The 24,485-nt window shown below is 40.1% G+C and overlaps 2 protein-coding genes across 2 annotated transcripts; one reads left to right on the top strand and one right to left on the bottom strand.

Moving 5' to 3' along the window:
* Positions 1–65: 65 nt before the first annotated feature.
* lhcgr (luteinizing hormone/choriogonadotropin receptor) lies at positions 66–9,239 on the bottom strand. The gene is made up of 11 exons (XM_084375268.1): positions 8,752–9,239; positions 6,737–6,808; positions 4,736–4,810; positions 4,576–4,650; positions 4,293–4,367; positions 4,129–4,206; positions 3,975–4,043; positions 3,796–3,870; positions 3,185–3,370; positions 2,925–2,993; positions 66–2,644 (listed from the first exon to the last, which is right to left on the bottom strand). The coding sequence occupies exons 1-11, from the start codon at positions 8,922–8,924 to the stop codon at positions 1,435–1,437; spliced, it is 2,157 nt and encodes a 718-aa protein (XP_084231394.1). The 5' UTR covers positions 8,925–9,239; the 3' UTR covers positions 66–1,434.
* A 2,193-nt stretch (positions 9,240–11,432) lies between these two features.
* Positions 11,433–23,640, top strand: sft2d1 (SFT2 domain containing 1). Its single transcript, XM_084375696.1, has 8 exons — positions 11,433–11,727; positions 12,455–12,541; positions 13,675–13,757; positions 17,011–17,092; positions 17,419–17,454; positions 17,549–17,607; positions 20,463–20,492; positions 23,058–23,640. Exons 1-8 carry the CDS (start codon positions 11,662–11,664, stop codon positions 23,095–23,097), a joined length of 483 nt encoding a protein of 160 aa, XP_084231822.1. The 5' UTR covers positions 11,433–11,661; the 3' UTR covers positions 23,098–23,640.
* The last annotated feature ends 845 nt before the right edge of the window (positions 23,641–24,485 follow it).

The following is a 24,485-nucleotide window of genomic DNA, read 5'->3' as shown; positions in this document are numbered from 1 at the left end:
GATGATTATTATTATTATTATTATTATTATTATTATTATTATTATTATCTTATAATAACCTAAGCATTATGTACATATAGAATAAACACACATTAGTAGATGGTCTCTTTTATTTTGAATCAGTTTACAATATCTCAAAAAGCCTTAGAAGAAAAACAGAATCCCTGGTGGTGTAGTTCCCACTTGGGAAACTGGTCTGTTCCCAACTGCTCCACCATGTGGTCAGCTGCTGAGCTCTCCACACAAACTGTGGCTGATTTCTACATTCAGACAACCTCATTCACAGCCAACCTCAGAATAAAACAAATATTGTATTTTACATCAACTAACAAGAAGTGACAGAGGTTTCATTGAAACAGCAGCTTGGAGATGAAGGTGATCACTCAGGCTCACCACGTGGTCCATTCAGTGGCTGTTTGGGTGCTTTTTACTGGATCACATCATCAGGAAATGATCCGTAAGCAGTTATCGTGTAATCTTACAGGTTCAAAGGTCCTTTCTTGGAGCATTTTAAGGACTTCTTGTTCTTTTAGTTCATCCAAATATTAAACTGGGATTGAACGTTCATAGCTGAGGGTCCATCAAGGTCCATTGAGCAGCGGCTCTGGAGCTTTCTTCTGAAGATTTCTGCCATAGGCCTTTTACACAGGAGACATTTTGACAGGTGATACCATGCAGGGGGCCATAATCTGATGTCAACTATGGAGGGGCCAATTACATGACATTCTCATTTCTCTCATTCTCTAACCCTGGGTGTTGCTGCTGTGGCTAGCTAGCAAATGTTAGCTACCTGCCATCTAATATAGAGAGTGACCTCAACAAGAGTGTCCTGTAATATGAATGTGTTTAATTGCAATGATTGGTATAGTTGAAGAAATCTCCTTTGTTTGAACAACATCCTGTAGGTCAGCCACCAGTTACAGTCAGCTTTCAAACTTTGAAATTAAGATATAATATAGCCCTATGCAAACTGTTGTAATCCAATCAACCGTCTGATTCAACTGGGGCGGGGGGAACCCGGGGGCCAGACTGAAGTCCCGAGTCCCCCACTACAACCCCTGGGCCACCTCTGACCAGCCCTCTATTACTACCAATGTAAGGGACAAACAGGACAGGATTCTGGATTTGGTACAATTGGTCATGATTCACAACAGTCCCAAATCTTTCAGGATGTCTGGTGATTCTGGTAATTCTGAGGACACTCAGGACAATGTCTGGCCAGTTTTGTTTTGGCTCTCCTATAAAGCGGGTCAAATATCACTTATGCCCCTCCTTCCCGCCTCCTGTGAGACAAAAGGCATATTCAGTGGGTTGGACTGATAGTATGTCATCAATTTCCTCCAAATCCAGTGTGAGCTGTTTTTCCTCAGTTTATTTTGTGTAGTTGTCTTATAAACAGTATAAACAAGTTTTGCATCCCTTTTTTTTTCCATCTCAGGTGAGCTCCCCCTCCTCTTTCAGGTGACGGCTCTGCCCTTCCACATCAGCCAGCCCCACTCCTGTCCCTGATCCTTTATAACTGGACCCAAAGTTGATTGCATTTTCCCCGCAGTAGGCCTTCATGCCATAAACACTGGCCTTGCTTTTACAGCAGCCCAATGCACTCATGAGCTGATATGCATCCTTTCTGAAAGCCTTGGTGAAGATAGCATAAAGGAAGGGATTGGCACAAGAGTTGATGGGGAAGAAGAGGACGAGCAGGATCTTGGAGTTAGTGACCGTGATCAGGGGGACCTTGAACGCAGCAGAGATGGCGAAGAAGGAGATGGGAGCCATGCAGAGGAAATCGGTGAAGATGAGCACAGCCATGCGCTTTGCCATCTTGGTGTCGGCGCTTCTTCTCGGGACCTCTGGGTTCTTTACAGCCAGGTAGATCAGCACGTAACAAACACACACAACAGTGAATGCGCCCACGTTGAAGAGCAGGATAATGATGATGAAGGTCTGAGCCAGAGGAGTCTCTATGTCCATGGGAAGGCACATGCTGACTTTGGAGTAACTGCTCACACCAACCAGAGGCAGCATCCCCATCCCCAGACAGATGAGCCAACCAGCCGCCATTATGCTCGCTGCCTGTGTGAGTAACAGATGGCGTTCTACCTGCAGAGCGTTGGTGATGGTGTGCCAGCGCTCCAGAGTGATGGTGGAGAGCGTGTAGACTGACAGCTCCCCACCAAACACAGACAGGAAGCCTGCAGCGCTGCAGCCGGGCCCTGTCTGCCATTCAATAGCATGCTGACTGTAGTGACCGCGCGTACGCAAGTCTACTGTGGCGATCATCAGGAGGTAGATCCCAATGCAGAGGTCTGCAAAAGCCAGGTGGCACATGAAGAAGCGAGGCACCGTCAGCTTGTTGCAGCTGGTGAAGGAGACCAGAAGGACTGTCAGGTTCCCTGAGATGGCCAGGATGTTGATGAACCAGATGGCCACTCTGAGGAAACTGAAACCTGCGATGTCCTCACAGGGATTGAAGGCATCTGCTTCAGGCGTGCAAAGCAAAGCTGGTTGTGTCTGACAGAAGTCCAGTTCTGGATAGTGGAAATTCACGTCTCCAAAGCCTTCATCATCCACAAACAGGTCAGCATCTGAAAAGAAATCCTTCGGTAGCGTCCCTTCTGCTGAGCCTCCAATCACACGCTGAACCCTGTTCACAAAGAAGAAGAAGAGTTCTTCTTAAAGAGGTGACACGACAAGTAACACAGGCCTTCATAAAGTCAAGTCAAACTATTTTCTAGCTGAAATATTGCAGTTGCAATTACTCTGTTGCATTGTGGGTAATGTAGGCACCACACTGTTACTCAATTTTTACTCCCCAAGACCTGTAAACACACCTGAATAAGTAAAATTGGTGGAGTTACCCTTTAACAACCAAGGCTGCACAGAGATTAATTCAACCATTACAGAAGCAGGAAAACATGTTTTACCTTGCTGTTGGGTCACTCTCATCACAAGGTGTGGAGCTGTTATTCCATGCAGGATTAATGGTGAAGTCCCTGTATTAAAGAAAGGAGATCATGTAAATATGTCACTGGCCTTAAGTTGAAGGCAGTTTTGTATACTGTAATAAACAAGTTAGTAAATTCTCTGAATAAGATTTTGCTTTTGGTGTGCAGTGGGTCAGAGCTTACTGATTCAGTAACAGATCTATCCTTGGTTAGACTGTAAAATGCGCCGTGTCAGTCACCTGTGGGTGTTCCAGCTCAGCAGTGCACAGCAGTGGCTGTTGTAGGTGAGGTGGGCCTCTCGTAGGCTCCACAGTCCCTGCAGAGGAGGCAGGCTCTTCAAGGCGTACGCTGACTGAGCAAACAACACCAGGACCGACTCCAGTCCCTGCGCTGGTAACTTCTTGAGAGCTGTCGCAGACACGTCCCTGTGAAGTGACACAGATAACAGTGTGACTGAGTGGGGTTGTAAAGGCCTCTTTGTGACCATTGTGCTGGTTATTATTCTGCCTCAGAGCATAAAGTCAATCAATCTTTAATCAGTCCCCTGAGCTGCATACTTTTTCAAATATCAGCAGTAAAATGTAATCCACTGCTATTGTATTAGTATATTATACAACTTAGTACATGTACATGAGAAGTAATTTCTCTCAATGATGGAAAGAAAAGCTTGTAATAATGATAAGCATTCTGTTGTTTATCGTTTCTCAAGTCTCCACACAGAATTCACACAATAAATTTATCAAGACATGATAACAAGTCTATAACATCCTCCTCCTTCCTCTCCCTAATGAATCCAAACAAATACATGTTGCATCATGAGACTTTCTGGAGGTTTAAAAACACTACTCACAAGACCCCTGGGCCTGTGGCTCCTTTGAACGCATCTCTGTGGATCCCTCTGAGGTTTCGATTATTCTTTAAAACCCTGAAATTAAAAAACGCAGAGTGATGGAGCAAAAGCTAAACGCTGTGAGAGGAAGAAACGTATCTTACATCTCTCAGTCAGAAATAGGAAACGTGGGAAAATACAGCTTATCTATCTTTGTCCCGTTGAAGGTGTGGTCGTGTATCTCTCTGATGCCGTTGTTGTACAGGTTCCTGCAATCAGTCACGAGATTTTTATAGTTACTATTTATTAAGCGACACCGTAAAGCAATTAAAAGGGACATCTCGCTTCACTTACATTGTGACATATTCTTTTGTCAGTCCGATGAAAGCGTTCGGAGGTATTTCCAGTAGATACAGGTTGTCATAGATATCCCTGTAAAAGTGTTACAGTTCATGTGTTTATGGTGATGTGCGTTTATTTGTCATGAATCTTTAAAACTCTACTAAAGCTGTACTCACAGTATAAACTCTGATTCAAGAGAATTAATGGACGTAATATCAGGAAAGACTGTTATCCCAGTGTTCGAGATGCTCCTGTCGATGCAAAGGAAAGCACGTGTCATTTTGTGATATGTGAATATAACCAAACATGACATAGCATAAATGCTTGATCTGGTTGTTGTAGTATAGTATAGATTAGTATAGTATATGGGATTTGAAATCAGAGTTCTGTTTAATAGCCAGATTTAATTCTTAATCTAAAGAAAAACACATTCAAGTTGTGTATTTTGAGGTCTCTCACAGGTAACGCAGTTTGGGAAGGTTGTTAAATGTCCCTCTGCCAATGCGCATCAGACTCCTTGTGTTCTGGATCGAGCTGCCAAACAACATCAAACATCAGTGTGGACTATTTATTATTAAGCTTACTGTTACTATTAGTAATAATCACTGAAAATACTTACATTTCAGAGAGGTTGAGAAGGTTATTAAACGCTAACGTCTCAATGGTTTCCAGGGTCACGCTCTGAGCGATGTCACTGAGTACAGAGCAGAGACAAAACAATGATGTCCATCCAAGGAAGATGTACATGTACCTTTATATTAGGGTACACATATTTACCATATGGCTGCTTATTAGCATGCATGTTAGTGACATATTGGCTGTTTTTAATCATTAAAATGAAATATTCTGCATGACCTTATTCTACAACTGCGGGCCCATTAAAGCAACATTATGTGGAAGTGCTGTTTTGTGTGATTTGGCGCCCCCCACAGTTTCTGAGTGGGACACCACTGTCATAAATAGAAATCCCAGGTGTGTAACAGTTTGTCAGATGCAATGTAGGTGCTAACTACAAACAGAAGGAAGTTGTTGTCACAGGTGTCATTCACACTGAGGAAGCTAGCAACTGTTGAGGCATTTTCGTTTCCTTTGATTAACCCAGGTGAGAAAGGAGATTCAGGAGACGATTCCTTACGTTGAAGTATTTAATGAAGCTCAATCGAGGACAACATGCCCGTTCTGAATGACACTTTTTAACCTATTTAACCCTCTACAGAATACTCTGTGGAAACATGTGTACCCAAGTCACAGTGCATTTGATGGGAGAATATGGAGTTTGGTCTATCATGGAGGCCGTACGGCTCTTGTATGAGATACAGTGAAGGTTTAGATGTTAGAGGAACAGAATGTGACCTTGGTTGTCTGGGAGGCAGTACTTTATCTCAACAGCTGCTCCAAACAATCCTCCACCCCGCACACACAGAAGCCTGTGACCCGGACACATCTATAGATTATAGACAATTTTATGACCAGGAATCTACGAGACTTTACATGTGGAGATTCCATTAAGATGATCATTATCTACAACTACTGGGGCATTAAAGGTTTCCCACAGTTTCTGAGTGCAACACCTCCGTCGTAAATATTACATCTGTAACAATGTGATGTGTTGTATCTTGTATCTTTGTGACACTGTGATCCTTCCCTCTCACTGAAGTTACATAGTGCAGAAACAGGTGTTGGGGGGCGGAGTGGCTCCTCTGAAGACAGAGACACCGTTCGACCAATTACAAGACACTGTACCATCAAAATGATTTTGCAGCTGTTATTTTAAGGTTAAAAAGTTACATAATGTTGCTTTAACTTAGGGTTTTCCCTCAATAACCTCCTAATCACTGCTTATTGATTGTAAGGAAGTTGTTGTGATTGGTATCATTCACAATGACGACACTGGGGACATGTCCATACCACTTTTTGTTTTTAAAATGACCATTTTGTGTGTGGATAATTTGTTATTACACAGTATAGTATACTATACTATACATTGCCTGAAACCACATGTTAAAGACCATTCAGAGAACGTTTTATATCTGAACCTATATGTCCCCAACACTTTTCAACATAAAGTAACACCATTGGTTGCTGTACATGAATATGCTTTGCTGAATATGGGCCCTATAAGGTGGTAGTATAACACAAGAACACTCATGCTCCCTAAATAACACTTCATAAATATGGTCTATTCTTATGTAGCAAAACACAAAAGTACTTGCTAAGTTATTTTTTAGTAGCCTATAGGTGACGAATATGGTTATGCAGAATAAAGCATTAATTACTTAAAGAGAGCCAATGTGCTACTAATATGCATGCTAAAGACAGCTACAGTAGTGATGGTTAATTTATGTGCCTTGATATAAATAGTCTGTTTCTGTGAGTCATGTCCTGAAACTTGATCCACGAGGAGATTTATTAATGTAGCGTAGCCACAGAAACACTGTCAGGGATGAAAACCATCCTATTCTTACCTAGTGTAAACATTAGGGAGTTGGCAATACGTACAGTACATTTTTCATATGTGCTCCTGAATCCACTTTGATTGCAGCCATATATTTAGTAATATCTTATATTTTAGACTATTTTCAGTCTTCAGAGTTTTTCTGTAGAAGGTAATGATACCTACATCCTCTGGACTCCTTTCAGCCCCTCAAAAGAATGGCTTGAAATAGTGTGCAGAGGCAAGTGATAGAGAAACCTGAAAACAAAGAATACAGAGAGACACATTTAATTTGTTTATAGTCAAAGACACCTTAAGTGATTTTAAAGATGACAAAACGGACATGTTTCTTATACCACAGGGTTTAAATATGTATGCAGTGGAAGGCATTTTAATGCTGAAACCATCATGTCATTTCTCTCCTAAGTTAAACTTGGGGTTTCTCGCTGTTTTTAACCATAACTGTACATTTTTCATTCAACCGATCATCTCCAGCAGCAGACTCAGACTGTTACGTGTTCAGATCATTTGATTAACAACTAAAAACAACTAAAATACTGTTGATTTCATCATTTGACAAAACATGAAGATCCTGGAGAGTCTGTGTGTGTGTGTGTGTGTGTGTGTGTGTGTGTGTGTGTGTGTGTGTGTGTGTGTGTGTGTGTGCCAGTCTCATTTAATACATGCAAGATGCTGCTGGCCTTCATGGACACTTATCAGGAGAGACTCAAGGCTCTGTGATTAACTGGAGGAGAGGTCAAGATTCCTCACCTTCAAGGCCTTGTGGGACTTTAGTGAACTCTTAAACGGAGCTCTAATGGCCAGAAAGACCGTGAAGACCTCGAGGATGCACAGTGCACTTGACCGTGTGGGATCAACTTGACATTTTCTTCACAGGTAATTAAGTTGCACACATGCAGGGCCCTCTGTTTTCCAACAATAGAACGTGATGAGCTGTGAGGTACTTTGGCTAAATGAGGTAAACGACAAATATAAACACTGAGTGGAAACTGGTGTATTTCAGTCTGCACTAGTCTGTAGGTCTGTCCATATACTTGTATTCTCATATTATTACAACTATTATGAGGTTTTTAATTAACAACAATTTCTTTTCTTTTTTTATATTTTATCTTTATTTGGAAAGAGCAAACGTGTGCAGTTACACACATAATACAAATACAGATACAAGATTCTTTCCTCTTTTTTTGTGGGCTTTTTTTACTCACTTCAACATCGCCTCTATTACCATTATTTTCTGTTTAACTTCTTTCCCCAAAAAACTTTAAGCCAGTTCCTTTCACTCACCAGCCCATATTCAATTAACCACAATTTCATTATAAGAAACATACAACACAGTTAAGTCTAGTTGTCTTTAGGCAAACATGTAAACTGACAGAGCGGCATATCTTTAGCACTACTGATGTCGAAATGTTGAAACTAAATCATGACTACGAATAAGAAATAATGTCTCAACACTTAAAAATGTCTTGGACAATATTTATGCATAAATGAGTGATTCCCAAATGGTTTAACTCCAAACAGAGATGTGCCACAGATCTCATCTGATAGGATTTCTGTTGACTATCACTGCAAAACCTCTTGTCAGTGTGGTGATATCAGGTGATATCAGAACACAACATATTTATCCTGCTATTAACTGTACTAACTGCTGGAGTAGATGGAGTTTTTTTGTCGACGATTAAAACTGACACCAGGATTAGCTTTATAGATAGCAAACCTTTTGTACCATCATTAACAAACCAAAATGGCAACGCCTGACCTTTCTTTTAAACTTGGAAGTGTTAGGAAAACGTTGCAACATACTAAACAGTCAGTGCTTGTTAAAGTAGGCTAAAGTATAGCAGAGTGTTTCAACTGCCAGTATGATGAGAGGGAAACATGAATACATCACAACAAATTATTGGAATAAAATAAGTAATATTCACTGTAGCAGCCCTGCATTAACTCAAATCTAAGCGCATCTGAAGGTGGCGAGCGAGTGCGTTACAGATGGACACTCGGTCCGTGCGTAAATACGCACGGCACAGCCTCGGTAACGTGGAAATGAATACTATCTGTCATAAATATGGTCTCAAATGTATTAAAATGCGCAGGCTGGCCGATCAGTCATCCATCAGGACTGACCACTCTGCTTCAGCCACATTAAAAGTACATTTTCATACACAGTCGTGAGAACTTACAGTCTTTTATCTCTGTGCTCCATCATCAGCGCTGATCCTTGTGTCACATTGTTGCATCTGATAGCGTTGGAGAAACAGCGGCAGATCCTCGGGCAGACGAAACCCGAAGTGCTCTTCCATTCACAGAAGATTGAAACAGTCAGGAATAAGAGCAGTGGCCGCGTCGTCCTCATCGCTGTTGTCTGGAGAGCGCACAGGAGCAGGGATGTCCGCTGAATGCTCCGCGTCCAGATATTTGGCCCTCACTCAAAGTCCCTTTCCCTGCAAGTGCAGCAGATCATCTTCCTTCATCGGTGCAGAGGGGATCTCACTTTCTTATCAGGTGGCTCGCACTTCGAGGAGTCAGCTGAGCTTTATGTTGTACTCAAAACAGTCAGGTACATCTGATGAGGTCAGGCGTTGTGAACAGCTGTTCATTGGATATGTGGAGGGAGAGTATTACTGTTTTCCCTTCACAGTAAGGACTGGTTAAACACGACAAGATCTGTTAAGTCAGCCTTAAATAACGGGGAGGGGGTTTAAAGGAGAAGTTCACCAAAAAATATTATCTAAATTTAGTCATCACTAAGCCCCATGCCAACGGAATATCAGATGAAGTTTCATAGTCCTCAAAGCATTTCTGGAGCTTCACAGCAAAACAGCGTTGCGGTATTTTCCTAAACAAATGATGTAGATGGGGACTTGTTTTAAAAACAAAACACAACATGGCTCCATGCAGCTCATCTGGTGTAATCCAAGTCTCAGAAGCCCCAGTGAAGCTGCTACAGTGAAGATTTTGGCTAAATAAAAATGGTGTAAAGAAAATGTTTTCAAATCCATTTGGGATCTCTGGGCTTCTGGAGACTTGAATTACACCAGACAAGCTGCATGGAGCCATTTTATGTTTGTTTTTTTGCACCTTTCTACTTGAGTTGTTTAGGAGGAGGCTGCAACACAGTTTTGTTTTATGGACTACAACACATACTTTCCATCGGCATGGGGGGAGCATGAATTTTCTTTTTTTAGGAGAACTTATCCTTTAAGAGACATTTCCCACTTACTGGCCAAGACATACACAGCCCAATCTGTATGAACGAGAAGAGTGAGAACTCAGAAAAAATGGAGCTGGACTCCTGAGCTCTATCAAATTATCCCCGTAAATAAGATAGCTACAAAATCCAAGGGCATGTTTGCATGTTCCATGCATGCTAGGATTTAACTTTGACTTTGGCATTGTCTCTTGAAACACTATGTTCTTGATGTGTTCCTCAACAATTTCAATATTTAGATTTTAGCTTCTACTTTTCATGAGTTATCATGAAGTCATTCTAACCTGAGAACAACGTCTACAAGAAAGCTTAACAAAGTGAACGGCTCCACAGGTGACAGATAAGATGACTCCAGGATGTTTATATGCTGTATACTATGCATGTTCATTATTCAGGATTATCTCTCTGCTGTGTCTGAGAGTGGAATTTTTTCATTTTGCCTACATACAGAAACTCATTGACATTTCCTGTAAATGTGCCAGATGTCAGAAGATGCATTATAGTTTGGTCATCTGCTTTGTGCCTCAAAATACACAGCATCCTTGATTGTCAGAGTAGTTTGTTGTGTTTTCAGTGCCACCCTTTCATTCTGATTATGTTTTCTCATTCTCATGTCTGTAATTTCAGGCTATTTACAGATAATTAAAATTTCTGCTGGTTTACACATAAATAGAAAAGTCAATGACTCTGTCCCTCAGGAGGCCAGTGTGACCCAAAGTCAAAAGCCTCCCATTACTGTATCTCATTTGGCGCCGGTTATGTTCTCGATAAAGGAAAGGAGACTTGCCTTGGCACATCAAATGTTTTAACATAAATTTTTCTGACAGACTATAATCCATTCTGAGATTGAAATCATGGCGCTTGAGCCTACAGGATTGATGCAAAAGACTGATGCATTTCTAACAGGAAAGAAAACACATGTATGACGGTTAAAATTCAGTCTTTAGACATAAACCTTTGAGAAATAGTCTGATCCAAAGATAAACATTTGAAAATAGAAAGGTGAAGAGTTTGTACATTTTTAAACAAAAGTCATTAAATAAATGACATTCAGTATCTTTTGTGTGGATCTTTTAATGCTGAAGTTATGCATGGAATCAGAAACATTCTGCACATGATAAGCTTGTAAAAATACCAAGCATGGTCAGTACACGCTGCACTGACGGTGCCAACTTTGTCCTGCCTTGTCGTTGCATCTCCACTGGGGGGCGACAAAGCGACACAAAAGCAACAAAGGGGAGCATTAAACAGTGGTCCAAGTTATACTGTATATTTGTAAATAGCAGTAATGTAAGAGTAAGGAAGATTAAAACACGCAAAGAAATATTGATCTTTTGAAAAGTGACTTTCAGGCCACTAATACATGTTATACTTAAGTGCCTGTTTACGCGTTGATCATTTGTGTGTGAAATAAATGCTATAATATCAATAAGTCTCCAATTACTTTGCTTTAATTGTTATTAATTTATTTTTTGCATATACTCCTACTTTGAATTACATGTATTGTAATGGACGAACAGCCAATCATATCCCAAATACCATCAGATACGTACGCAATTGATCGTGTAATTTACGACAGCACTGGAAGGCAGCAACATTTCCGAGGAGAAGTGGGCTTGGCTATGTTGCCTTCACGAGCTGATCCGCAGTCGGTTATTGAAACACCTCCCCCTGCCAATAGGCCCAACGCTGGCTGCGGATAAACCGACTCTGAGTCAGCAGGCACAGAGAGCACCATACAGGAAGCCAGGAAGTCAGAAACTTACCACTACTGCGATAACAACTTCTAGTGGACAGACGCACAGGAGACGTGCAGTTAGAAATATAGAAATACAAACTTTACTTTTGTTCGCATCATTTTGTTGCAAGCTAGTTTCCAGCGATGGACAAGCTTCGTCGTGTGTTAAGCGGCCAAGAGGACAACGAGGAGTTGGGTCTCACAGCACAGGTACTGACTGTATGACAGTATACACAGCTAATGCTAACGTTGTGTAAACGGCTAAAATGTAATAATAAAAACATAGCCCTGTGTTAGTTTTGTTTCCTGTGTGTGACCGAGCCCGCGTTACCGCTCAGACACCTGCTATTAATGTGTTTGTTATTTTCTTTGAGTTAACTTTCAGTTTTGTTAATAGCAGCAGCTATCGGTGAAAATGTCAGTTGACGCTAGGTTGACGTTAGCTCTGTTAGCATCCCAAGACGGTAGCTAGCCTGTGTCGCTGTCATGTGTCCAGCTAGTCGGTGTGTTTTTAGCCCCTTTTAAAGCTAGCCTAGCTAGCATGCTTTCTGTCAGCATTTAATACATTTAATTGTTTGTTTATTTATACTTTTTTCCCACGCATTGACGATGAGGAGGAAATGAGGTAAGTTTCCAACTTGAACACTGTTTTTTAACTTTATAAAATGTTACTCTGGCACATCAGAGTCTCTTATGGTTGTACTTGTGCATGTTTTGCTGACTCTGCTTTACAGGTGGTTTTAGTGGTTATTTGCATAAGATCAGTTTACTGTGTAATGTCCCGTGCCTGTGCTGTGAGTGTTTGTATTGTAATACTGCAGCTGGGTGTTATTTGCGTGGCTCTAGCCAACATTATTAAATCATCAGTAGGAAGCCTGTGGCTCTCTCTGCAGGTCATTAGGTTTGTCTTGTGACATCCTCCCATTGTTCCCACCAGGTCCTTGATGCCACCTCTCTCAGCTACAGCACCAGGGTGAAGTGGTTCGTCATATGCTTTGCTGGAGGCATCCTGTGCTCAATACTCGTGAGTCTCTCTGCCTTTTAAGTTGAAAAGGCAGCTTTAATGTTCTGTATGACTTTGTACAGACATCAGGAATGCAGAAAATGCAGAGCGCACATAATGCTGTTAATAGAGTTTGCAATGGTCCATGTTTGTAGTCACAATAAAACACTCAAGTTGTTAAAATGGCTTGGCAGGACAAATCCCTGTCCTCGTGCGCTTGCAGATTATGCTTAGTTAACACATAAAGGTTGCTTAATTTGAGGAAGGAGCTTAAGGTTTTGGTTTGTAGTGTAGTTGGCAGTTAATATGACAGGAAGTTTTGTCACAGGAGGCACTTGCTGATTACACTTTGAAGCCACTGCTTAGTCATACTTCACACTGACTAAGTCTGAAACACAATCTCAAAGTGTAGGCAGGCCTGGGTGGTGAGACTCACAGAGGTCAGGGGATCTCTGTGCACTTGGCAGCAAACAACACATAATGCCTCTTCCATTCATTTAAAAAACGCTCAAAGCGGGAGAGCCACATTCCTTTTTCAAGAAAATATGCTCCTTTTATGAGCTGGGGTTATTAGCTGCATGTTATTTGAATTTCCAACCCCCCAAATTATAACGCTTCTGTCAATTGTTAGTTGCTAGTAGTTGAATGTGATCCAAATAGTAATTGTGTATTATTATACTACCCAGCCAGTGATTTTTAACATTTATATTTTGTATTTTGACACTAGGGGGAGCCCATTATGTTTCAGTAAATAAAGGATAAGCCACAGAATTCCTTGTAGTGTTTTTCTATGTATGTTTTTATTTTTCCAAGAAAGGAACCTAAGATTTCAGCCTTCAATCTAATTAAAGTTCAGGATTCATTCAGGCAGATTTGGCAGATCACCAACCAGCTCTAAAGGTGGATACTACCACTCCCTATATTGTGTGTACATGTTGCACTTGTTAAGTCAGTGATAAGAAGTTCAGCTTCATATTATCTGCTCCATTTATCAGATATAATTCCACCAATACTGATTTATAGCTAATAATATACATTTCCTAACATTAGGACAATAATTTATCCAATATATATCGTGCATCTCTACTTTTGTGTGTGTGGTGTGGTGACATTATTCTGTGTCGCTGATGGAGAGTATGTTGCTGTTTTTCCAGGGTTCAGCACTGCTGTTTCTTCCAAATGGAGTCAAGCTTTTTGCCGTCTTCTACACACTAGGGAATATCGCAGCTCTTGCCAGGTAAGAGTCTACATCAATCAATTAAGCAGTCCAAGAATTGTAATGTCTAGTATGGCGCATTGCCCAATATAAAAACAAATGATAATGCATTGGGCTCAAAAATCATTCTTACTTGATGACTGCCATTCTGTCATCATTGGCACAGCAACACATTTTATTAGAAAGCTTATTGATGATAAACAGTGGTGACTACTGGTTCTGCTCCATACCAGGATTATAGCAAAAATGATAATCTCCATTATTTAATCAGATTAGCATAATTATTCAATTTTCTTCATGCTACTTCCATTTAAATGAACAGAAATCTGTCTTTATGATCCCACTGTACTTACAACCCCAGTTAAAAAAAAAAAAGTTGTGACGTTGTGTAAAACATGAATGAAACAATGTGATAATTTGCTAATACTTTTTTGGCATATACTCAATTGAAAACAGCACAGAGACAATATATTTAGTGTTTGACCTCATCAACTTCATTGCTCTTGTAAATATATGCTTATTCTGAATTTGATGCCAGCAACATGTCTCAGGTTGGGGCAGGGGCAACAAAAGACTGAGAAAGTTGTTGAATGCTCCAAAAACACCTGTTTGGACCATTCAACGGGTAAAAAGGTTCATTTATAACAGGTGATAGTTTAGTGTTTGGGTATGAAAAGGGCATCCTCCAGAGGTTCAGTCGTTCATGAGCAAGGATGGGGTGAGGTGTACCACTTTACACATGATTATATAAAGGATATAACGTTTTCAGTAAATACTTTTCATTTGTGATCTGTTTTTATTCATGTTTTGCACTTCATCCTCACTTTTTTGGACCATTTGTAGTAAACCTAAATATAAAGCCTGTTTTATAAAAAGATGCAGAGAATGCTTTAACCTACTGCTGCAATCTTGTCAAGGCTGCGGAGACAGTTGATCTCTGCTTGCATTACAGAAAGTAGTTAGTCTGGTGTTTGTGTAAAAAGGTACTGCACTATTTGATGCAACTGAGCAGGCACTGAGCAGCAAAGGGTTAAATTGCTCCTATTAGAGTGTATTTAATTGTGATCTAGATCTTTATGCTGTTAATTCTGTGTCAGGATGTCACATGAAAAGTCAGAAGGAAATGATAAGTGATAGATAAACGATGGTCAGCAGGAACACATTAGCTGTCTTTGTCTCCTAACTGTTGGATGTGCTGGTTGTCTCTAAGAGTAGAGTAGCTGTTAGTGTTTGCTTTCATGTTATTATTTTCCAAGTTTTCATAAACAAGGTCTGCTTCCTTGTGACAGGGCACCATACTTAAATAAATCTGTTATTACAGGTTATGTCACACAGGCTTTCTTTGTACATTGTTCTAAGTTACGCAAACCTGAACTTGTAACGTAGCTCAATACAGTAAGCTTTACATTTCAGATCAGTCAAGATAGATTAAGCCAGTATTCGTAGGATGTGGCTGTGTGCTCTAATAACGCTTCTACACTGACACATATACACTGTATTTTACAACATTATGGATTATTAAATATTTGATAATCCAAGGTCTTAAGATAATCATGATGTCTTTGACTTCCATGACAGACAGTGAACCATTGATGAGGGGTGTTTTTCAGACAGGGCAGACAGGCAGTCTCTATTTCAGGTATCATGTGTCCAGAGGGTTTAGATGTGTCAAGAAACTGGGTCATCTTCTGCTTTCATAGCCCAGGTTACTAATCTAAACCAAGATGGTGTATTGTTATTCTCAGGATCTTACAAATCAATTTTCATCTGTATGTCACTTTGAGTGCAAGAAGATTACACAGAGAAGATGTGTTCCTCCATCTAACCCACAGTAGTGGAAGAATATTTAAAAAATAGGAGTTAATGTCATAATGAGCCACAATCAAGGGTAAAAATAACACAATAAACATACATTATCTGTAGTATATATTGTTTCGTTCTGTCAATAATATGAACTAATTTCGTCAAGCAATAAAAATGCTGATTCATTTGATACATATTTTTGCCACAGCAGGCTTGTAAAGGATGTCTTTTTGTTCTGTAGCCAGAAAAAAAATGTAGCTTCAAATCAAACTTTAGCTGATTACTTTCACTGTTGAATTAGAGTTACAGTTTCTCTGGACAATCCAGCATTAGTTTCATATCATTAATGGGATTAACGATGCTGTCATCCTTCTCCCTAATCAGCAGTAGCAGCGTGTGCATGGGCATCATTAGTGTCTCTGTCATATTGAGCAGTTCAAAAAAAGCAAGCCTCCATCCGTCTGAGCAGACCAGTATAGCGAGCCTGCGTCAACAGAGACTACTCTGGTGTCTCATCTAACAGATGTGACGCTCCACGGACTCACTCTACCCACTCAGCACTGCCGAGCCCAGAGCTGCGTGCCTCGTCAGCGGGGAAAGCCTTTGTCTTGTTACATTTACTGACGTCACGCATGCATCATGTAGGAGGTTTTAAATGTGTCATCGTAGTGTCGGGCATGAAATATTAACCTGCTAAGAATTGCAACATATAGTGTAAATTTGACTATGTGTCCACACGATGCTGATGTCGCTCGGAAGAGATTTGTTTGTGTATACGTGCATGCATATGACGACCATTGTGAAATTCACGTTAACCACAAAGTTTATAAAGTATTCATTTCTGGCTGGCTGCACAATCGATTATTGGTTATTCATTAATAGGATATGAAATATGCTGGACGTTTTTAAAACGGTAAGCTGTAATAAACACTGCCTCGATCTGTGGGCAATGCAAAATCAGAGTAGGCGACATCAGGAGATAAGGGTAAACAGGTAAAGAAAACAAGTTACTTGAATGATACACTACTCAGACCAGTATTCAAACCATTACATTTACACAAGTACACCACTGTCATGCAGGGTTTCAGGTAGAAAACATGATGCCGGTCCACGTGTCCTGGAAGATTTTAATGTCCTGACAAATTCAGTTTAGGATTAACAATAAACCATCTTTCTCCAGAGTCGCTAACATCACCTTTAATACAATTAAACTGTGCTCAGAGGGATTTATTTTCACCCGACATCATGACCAGAGAGATTTAAATATGTCCGGTGTCAACAGATTTTCCCAGTAAAATCCAATAATTACCAGTTAACATAAACCCTGCAGATGAGTCCTTCACACCTAATCTCGAAATGAACATAATCACAATAATCTCATCGATTTAAGATTTTAAACAACAGGTTAATGTACATTTTTACTGATGTGTAAACGTGTAATTAATATGTTTCTTTTTTGTTCATTTTAAAGCACCTGCTTCCTAATGGGACCGCTAAAGCAGCTGAAGCGCATGTTTGAACCAACGAGGCTGATAGCCACCATTGTTATGCTGGTAAATACTGTGTTTTGATGTTATTTTGGATTTTTGCATTTACACTGTAGAATCTGCTTTCACCAACTCTGGAGGGTTTAAAAGGTCCCACTTTAAGTTAAAGTTGCAGTTCTCCTCACTTTGGGATCTTAAAGCATTGTGTAGATTAAGTAATTTATGTAGAAAACTCACTTCAACTTGACACTACGGATGTTTCCTGTTGTCAGATTAAGTAACTTTTCTTGGATAGAATTTAGCATTTCCCGTGCAACGCTGAAAGAAATTAAGTGTCAGATGGCAAACATCACTCTGCCAACAAGATAACCATTCCTTTCTTTTTTCACCAGCTCTGCCTTGTCTTAACGCTCTGTGCAGTGTTTTGGGTAAGTAGATAATGCATCATTTTAAAGCCACTTGCATCCCTTTTTGTTTTTCATTTCAACAATCAGGATAACCGTTTTCTGTTTTATTTTACAGTGGCATAAAAAAGGCCTGGCAATCATCTTCTGTATTATGCAGTTTTTGGCAATGACATGGTAAGTGTGACCTGACAGTCTCAGCCATCTCTCTACTGTAGTGTGGTTAGTAATTAATTTACTCATCAGTCACTCACACCCACTCAGATGGGGCCATCTGTCCATGATAGAGAACTTTTCCCCAGCTGCTTTTGCTTGCGTTAAATGTCCGTGAGTGTAGATAATCACACTGCTGGTGCTTTAAGCTGACCTTCTGCTGTTGACACGTGCGTGGTTCAATCTATAAATGGTTAAACTTGCACAATCAATGTCACATTTCACATTAAACTACACTATACCTGGATTTTTCAATTGTTTTAGCGCGTCATTTTGTTTCAGGATAGCTCACGTTTTGTTAACTTTGGCTATAAAGAGTAAAATCCATGCTGTATAAGTGTAATATAATGATGTTAAGATGCACATATAATATAATATCAGCTGTGATCAGATTGATTTGCCCTAGTTTCCTCAGCTGTTGGTGGCATCAGCGTGTTCAGTCGGTCATGTTGTCGTAGGTAGGTTGCCAGTCATCATAGGTGAGAATATTTTTGGCCTGTAGAGCAGGCGGTGGTGCCTGGATCAGTGCAGACCTACTTATGCACAGACAGGTATTTCCGCCTGTGTTGTTTATATACAAGACAAAGTCTCTGCCGGCTGTCTCGTGGGTCACAACTAGTCCTACAGTCACAGTTGAATGGACTAGTTAGAATAAAGGGGACTCCTGAGTCATGAAGTTTTCATTTCATCCGCTTTGTAAACGTATGTGTCTGTGACGATTTTATGTTATCAACTCATTTTACATATCTTACTGCACATATTTCCTTATCAACTAACATAACACAGAGCAGTACACCACAAACACAAAATACACAATTGCAGTTCTTCATGTCATCTGGCAGAGCGTTCCACTGAGTCGTGGCTTTCGTAGAGAAAGCTGTATGAAAACTTTAATCTGCGGTGTTCAGCTGAAAAAATAAAAACGTTGTAGCCATGATTATTTATGTTTACTGGGGCCGTTTAGTTTGTTGATCAAATAGTCAGTCTACAGGAAATTTATCATTGATATTTCTGATAATTGATTATAAGCTTATGTTGTTTATGAAGAAACATTTCCTGTAAACATTGCAGCTTTGCTGCTTTATTATAGTATCTTTTGATTTGAGAACAGTCAGACAAAACCTCACTTTTCAGCTTCAGGAAATTTTGATGAACAATTTTGGCTATTTACTGATATTATTTTTTAGACTAAATGAATTGATTAAACAAAAGTATTAGACTGAATTGATAATGTGAATTATTGTGTGTCGGAGCCCTATTTATCTTTAATATGTCTTAAATGTGGCTTTCTAAATCTTACAGATAACTCAGTCTAGCTGATAGAGAAAAGAGCACATAAAGTAATGAGGTCAGCAGGGTTAAGTTCCTTCACAGTAGTGAATAATCAGACCTGTGAGTGATGTGTGTGGGCATGTCAGTACTTGTATGTTCATTAATTTGAACATATTTGCACAGCAGTAACAAAAGACTTGTGTGAATGTGGATGGAAACACAAACCCCCCGGCAGCAGGAAGGGAACAGACAATATCAGTGCATCACTGAGCAGGACTGTGTCAGCCTTCTAACTACATTTTAGCACCCACATGTAGTACATTCACTTCCGCTCTGCCTGCGTTCTCAGAGGCATCACCATGACGACCACAAGTCACACATCCCGAGCTCATTCTTAACAGACTGGGGGGCATAGTGCACTCCCACGCAGGAGCTCAGACGTCTGTGTGAAGGTGGTGCTGTTATAAGACACACACACACAAACACACACGGAGGAGGGCAAAGTCCAGTCCTCAGGCTGACTTCAGGGAAATGACCATATGACACTGCAGCACTGCAGACTGACACTGCGTCACTATAGATCATGGCAGGCAGTGGGAGGTTTAATATTAAAACAGCACAGATAACTTTGACCGAACTTGTTTGCTCGGTTCTCTTTTTTACATTAGACATTCAGAATATTTACTTTTAACTGTGTACAGTACAAGATTGTCATGCTAACTGGTGACCATATAAGATGGTGGTCATGCTCAAACTTTGGCTGCAGTTAATCATTCAACTGCTGTACCAGATTCCTCACATATTTGAAATATATGAAGTGTTTGATCAGGGACTTTCCACTGACTTCTGCTGTAATCACTTCCAGCACAGGATATCATGTTTTTGTTGTACTTGGTGTTTGGCTACCAATCTGTCTGGCGTCATTAGTGTAAAGGTTACAGTGTAATTCATTCACAATCACATTTAGTTAATCCCCTTGCTAAGCGACATCACTGACCCTACAGTCCAGTGATTACAACTTGGAGCATTTAAACACTTATTTTACATTTTGGCGTGCTACTCATCAGGAAACCATTATTACGCCACTATGAAGTCCTAAAGCCATCCTCTCCTGTGTTCCTTCTGGTGTTTGTTTATGCTTTTTAATCTCTTCGACATCACATCATTACAAACCCATGACATTCAGACAGGATCATTAAAACATACTGGATTTTAAGGTCAAGTAAACACCTTCGGTTATTTACTGATACCAAATACATGAGGTTGAATTACACGAAAATGGTGAAACTAAAAACATTATTTTATGATTTATTTATTTTTTTTCTAATATTTCACTGATGTGGCCGTACAGCGTGGAAAACAACTTCCATCAGAGGGAAAACATCACATTCATCACATTATATGAATGAAATACTAATGGTCATGTTTTCTTCAGCTGGTGTGTTGGGTTGACATGCTCAGCCTTGTATGTTTTTCTGTTTAATCAGTGACTCTGAATAATGGTCATTGTTCTGTCATCCTGATTTCTGTGTATTTTTCGGTTTCAGGTATAGCATCTCTTACATTCCATTTGCCAGGTAAGACAGCACAGTTATCTTTTTTACATTGATGTGTGTCCGTCCATTATGGTATTTTCAGTTGTATGCTTACTAGTTCAAGCTCCTTTTTTTTGTCAGTTACGATCTGATTCCAATACCTGAATTATACTGATACCAAAGCTCTTTTTTTCTTGAATATTGTTGGTATAAGTGTTGGTATCATTGTTGGTGTTGGTATTATGTGTAAGGTTACATGAGGCTGTAGTTAACCACACAGCACTTCTTATTAAAAAAGCAAAACGCATACAAAAATTGATTAAATTCCAATGTGAGCAAGGAGATTGTTGAGTTGGCCGGCTTTTACAAGCTCACTCAATAGCAGGCTGTGTCATTTTGCAAGGCTGGTTCATGATCTAGCTCAAACTCTGCCTACAAAAACAACATGGGCACTACTAAATGTCTTTATAGAACTGTTGAATTACTAATAATTAATACATGTGTGCTCTTGGCTTAAAATCATATTATTAAATATGTATAATTCATAAAAACATCCAGTTATGAAATCTCTATCTACGTGGATCTGACGCCGTTTTCTGCTACCATTTATATCTCAATAACACCCTGTCCACAAATGTCTACTGCACTGCCACACACGACAAATACTGTGAGCGACCCTTCAATGAAAACATGTTTTCATTTTCCCTAAACTCTGTTTGCCTCCACCATATGGCTGTAATCCCCCCTACGACTAGTGCAGGCACTTTTAGTGGCCAACAAATGGCAGCTTATTGTCTCACACTGCTCTGTGCTCTCGCCCTGTTGTGACATTATTTGCTTTATCCATTATATCTAAATGAAATCATTTCTTGAATAATGCTCTCTCTGCCAGATTTACCATAATATTTCTCTCCTGATGTAGCTTGTGATGAGCTTATGTTAAGCTCTAAAGGGTTAAAGCAAAAATTTTGATTAGATCTAGACACACGTAAGATGAGGATAAAAATCTAATAGTCACATAATGGTCTGTCGCACAGGTTACTTGCTTTAATGTAGATTAAGCCTTGAAGCCTTGAAAGCACAGTAGAGAATATTGAATGAAAGAAAATTCTCCCTTAAACTCAGATGTTCACTTCTCAATTCGTCCCATATGGTTGGTGTACCACCTCAGTGCTTTCCCTAAGCTAAGCATGAGGTGTGATGTTTTGTCAGTCCAGCTGTAAGCAGGGTTATGTCTCTTTTGGTGAGAGGTCCAGAGCCCCCGTGCAGCCCCCCCATTAAGTGCCTTGTGTATTTGGGCGACCCTATAATCCGTCCTGACAGCTGAGGGACGTCCTATAGCCACCCCGAGTTCCCCCTCCCCCAACACAAATGCTAACAACAATACAAAGCTGAGACAAAGACCTTTTTTCCCGTGCCACCCTTCCAAAAACCAAATTCCTTCAGAGAAATGCTAATTTGACTGCTCGTTCCTTGACTGAAATCCTCCTGATCACTTATTTACTTGTTACTCCTTTGTTATTATATATATTTTTTGTCAACACATTATTTTTCTTCTTTGTCCTTAAGCTTCTTACTGTAATCCATTTTTCATTTAATTTAGATTTGACCATTTAGCTCTCTGTTGTTTGCCCTGTTGTCACAAAGCAGCAGCATATTTTGATCACAGACGTTTATCCCTCCGAGTGACACATTAAAAAGCATTAGACTGCGGTCTCTTCCTATTCCTGTCTGTGGTCAAACAAACTGTGGTAGCTGGCCAGTCACAACACCACATGGCCAGTGGACTTGATCCTTTAATGTATTTTACCTAGTTGCCTATTTATAACCTCTCACGCCTGCAGAGCAAGGTGCTAAAACCTGCTGCCTGTGCACTTCCCACAGTGCTTTTGAGCTACTGTTGCTCTGATATTTAATCAGAAATGTGAGGAAAGTCTCTAAGACTCATCACTTATTCATGAAGGTTTTGGGCAAGCAGAAATAGCATCAAGACTCAAGTGAATATATATAAAAAAAACAAACCTCAGGCAAGTGTGTGAGGCTTCTGGTGTTGAGCGTTTTTTTGTTGATACATCAGAGGGATGAACAAGAGCATCTAAAGGAGCAAGTCTCCCGTCTGTCCACCGACCTCCTCTCCTCCCTCCCAGACTGCTTATGATCCCCCCTTCTCCTTTTAACCTTGACGCCTTTCACACCTCCTCCACCGAAATTTGACTGAGGGCCCCAGGCGAAGTCTGCATAGCAACACACCGATGGCAAGAGCAATAGCGGTGTGAGGGGAGCAGGCGAAGACTGATCTGTGGTAACCATGGCGATCGCTCGTATTGCATCATCCCTCAACACAGAGTACCTGGAGTAAAAGGGAGCCCCCATCTCTGTGAGCATGTGGTGCTTCCCCGCCAAAACACGCTCACTTATTCATGACGAGCCACACCCGAATCGTTGTAACAAAGGATGGAAGTGCTTTTATTTTGTCGCTTTTAATTCTGTACGCATGACAGAATTTTTAGCCTCTGCTGTATTTATGTTTTCCTGGGTCCCTTTTGAAGACCTCTTCTTTATTAGTTGTTTTTCACACATTTCTTTCTGCTTGTTCTTTCTCTACAGGGATGCTGTGATGAAATGCTTCACTACCTGTCTGAGTTAGGACTCATCATCACTCCACGATTTCACGTGAAGACTGGTCCCAATATGCAAACTGCAATAACAGTTGCTTTGTAAATTATACATCTGTGTTGTTTATACACTATACCTGCAGGTTTTTACTATGGCTTTTTCATACTGTGAATTCTTGCTTTTTAAGTCTAGCTGCCAGTCTCTGACTTTAATCAGATTATAACACTTTTCTTCTGCTTTTGATGTTTGACATGAGTGCCTTTAATGCTTAATATATTTAAAGATATTCCTATATTTTCAGAGGATTTTATACCGTTGAAGTGCAGGGAAATTATTTTGACTTTGCTATACAATATTGTTTGCAATACAAGTGCCTTAACATTATATATATATAAACAAATACAAACAAAGATCTGTTGACATAGTGACCAACCAAACATATTTACATCTTAAACAGTGTGAGATTCCATTTTTCTTCTGGATGTTTAAATTGTGTTTTGACTTCTCATTAAAACACGCTGTCTTTCTGTATCTGTGTATGAGGCACTGATGTATAAAGAAGCTCTCAGATGCGCTTCGATGTTTATTTATGATTATTTTCCCTCAGGGTGATTGAGTCATTGCGTCGCTCATGATGCACTGGGATGTATGATGTCCACCACACTTTTGAGGATTTTCCAGCTAAAGAGATTTAAAAAAAAAAGCAGCCACTGTCTAGTCTGATAGACTTCAACATGTATTTGAACACACCTGCCCCCCCCCCCCCCCTCCTTTAGGCTCATCAAATTACATTAAAATTGCCTCTCCTTTGTAGATTTGATTTCCTGCCAGATGTAGCAATGACCCAGTTAATTACGCTTTTCTGAGCATTGTGCTTTTGACGTGACCTAATAACCCAGTATAGCTCGCACAGGGTTCCCTATATTGCTTTGGCATGATGGCATAGCCTTTGAGGATGCGGTTGTCATGACAACCTCCTCCGGAAGAATTCATAACCTCAGCCATCCCCCCATGTGTGGTGCAGATGTTCACATTATCCTGATTAGGAGGTGTGTTTTTTCTACTACAAAACACTTTGAAACGACAACCAGTCATTGATCTCTCTCCAGATTTAGTTATAAAGGGAAAATAATGGATTTAAAACAGTTTTTTTTTATCTAAATGTGATATTATGAGCCACATATAGAAGTCCCAGCACGCTCTGTTTCCCTGTGTATTCGCTCATCGTTTAACAAACATGCCTTCAGGTTTTCTTTCTGCCTGACGCTACTAAAAAAAACAGAACTTCCTGTTGTGCAGCCCCCACATAGTTTCATTAGACGCTTGTATAATGTGGTGGTGGATTAGCATGGACAAAATCTCCCCTCAGTAATACTTGTTCAACTAACTTGGCAGAGACCCAGCAAATCCTTGAGCAAT

Source organism: Pagrus pagrus, assembly GCF_965226575.1.
Source record: "Pagrus pagrus genome assembly, chromosome: 15".
Lineage (NCBI taxonomy): Eukaryota > Metazoa > Chordata > Actinopteri > Spariformes > Sparidae > Pagrus > Pagrus pagrus.
This window is presented reverse-complemented; position numbering and strand designations above follow the sequence as displayed.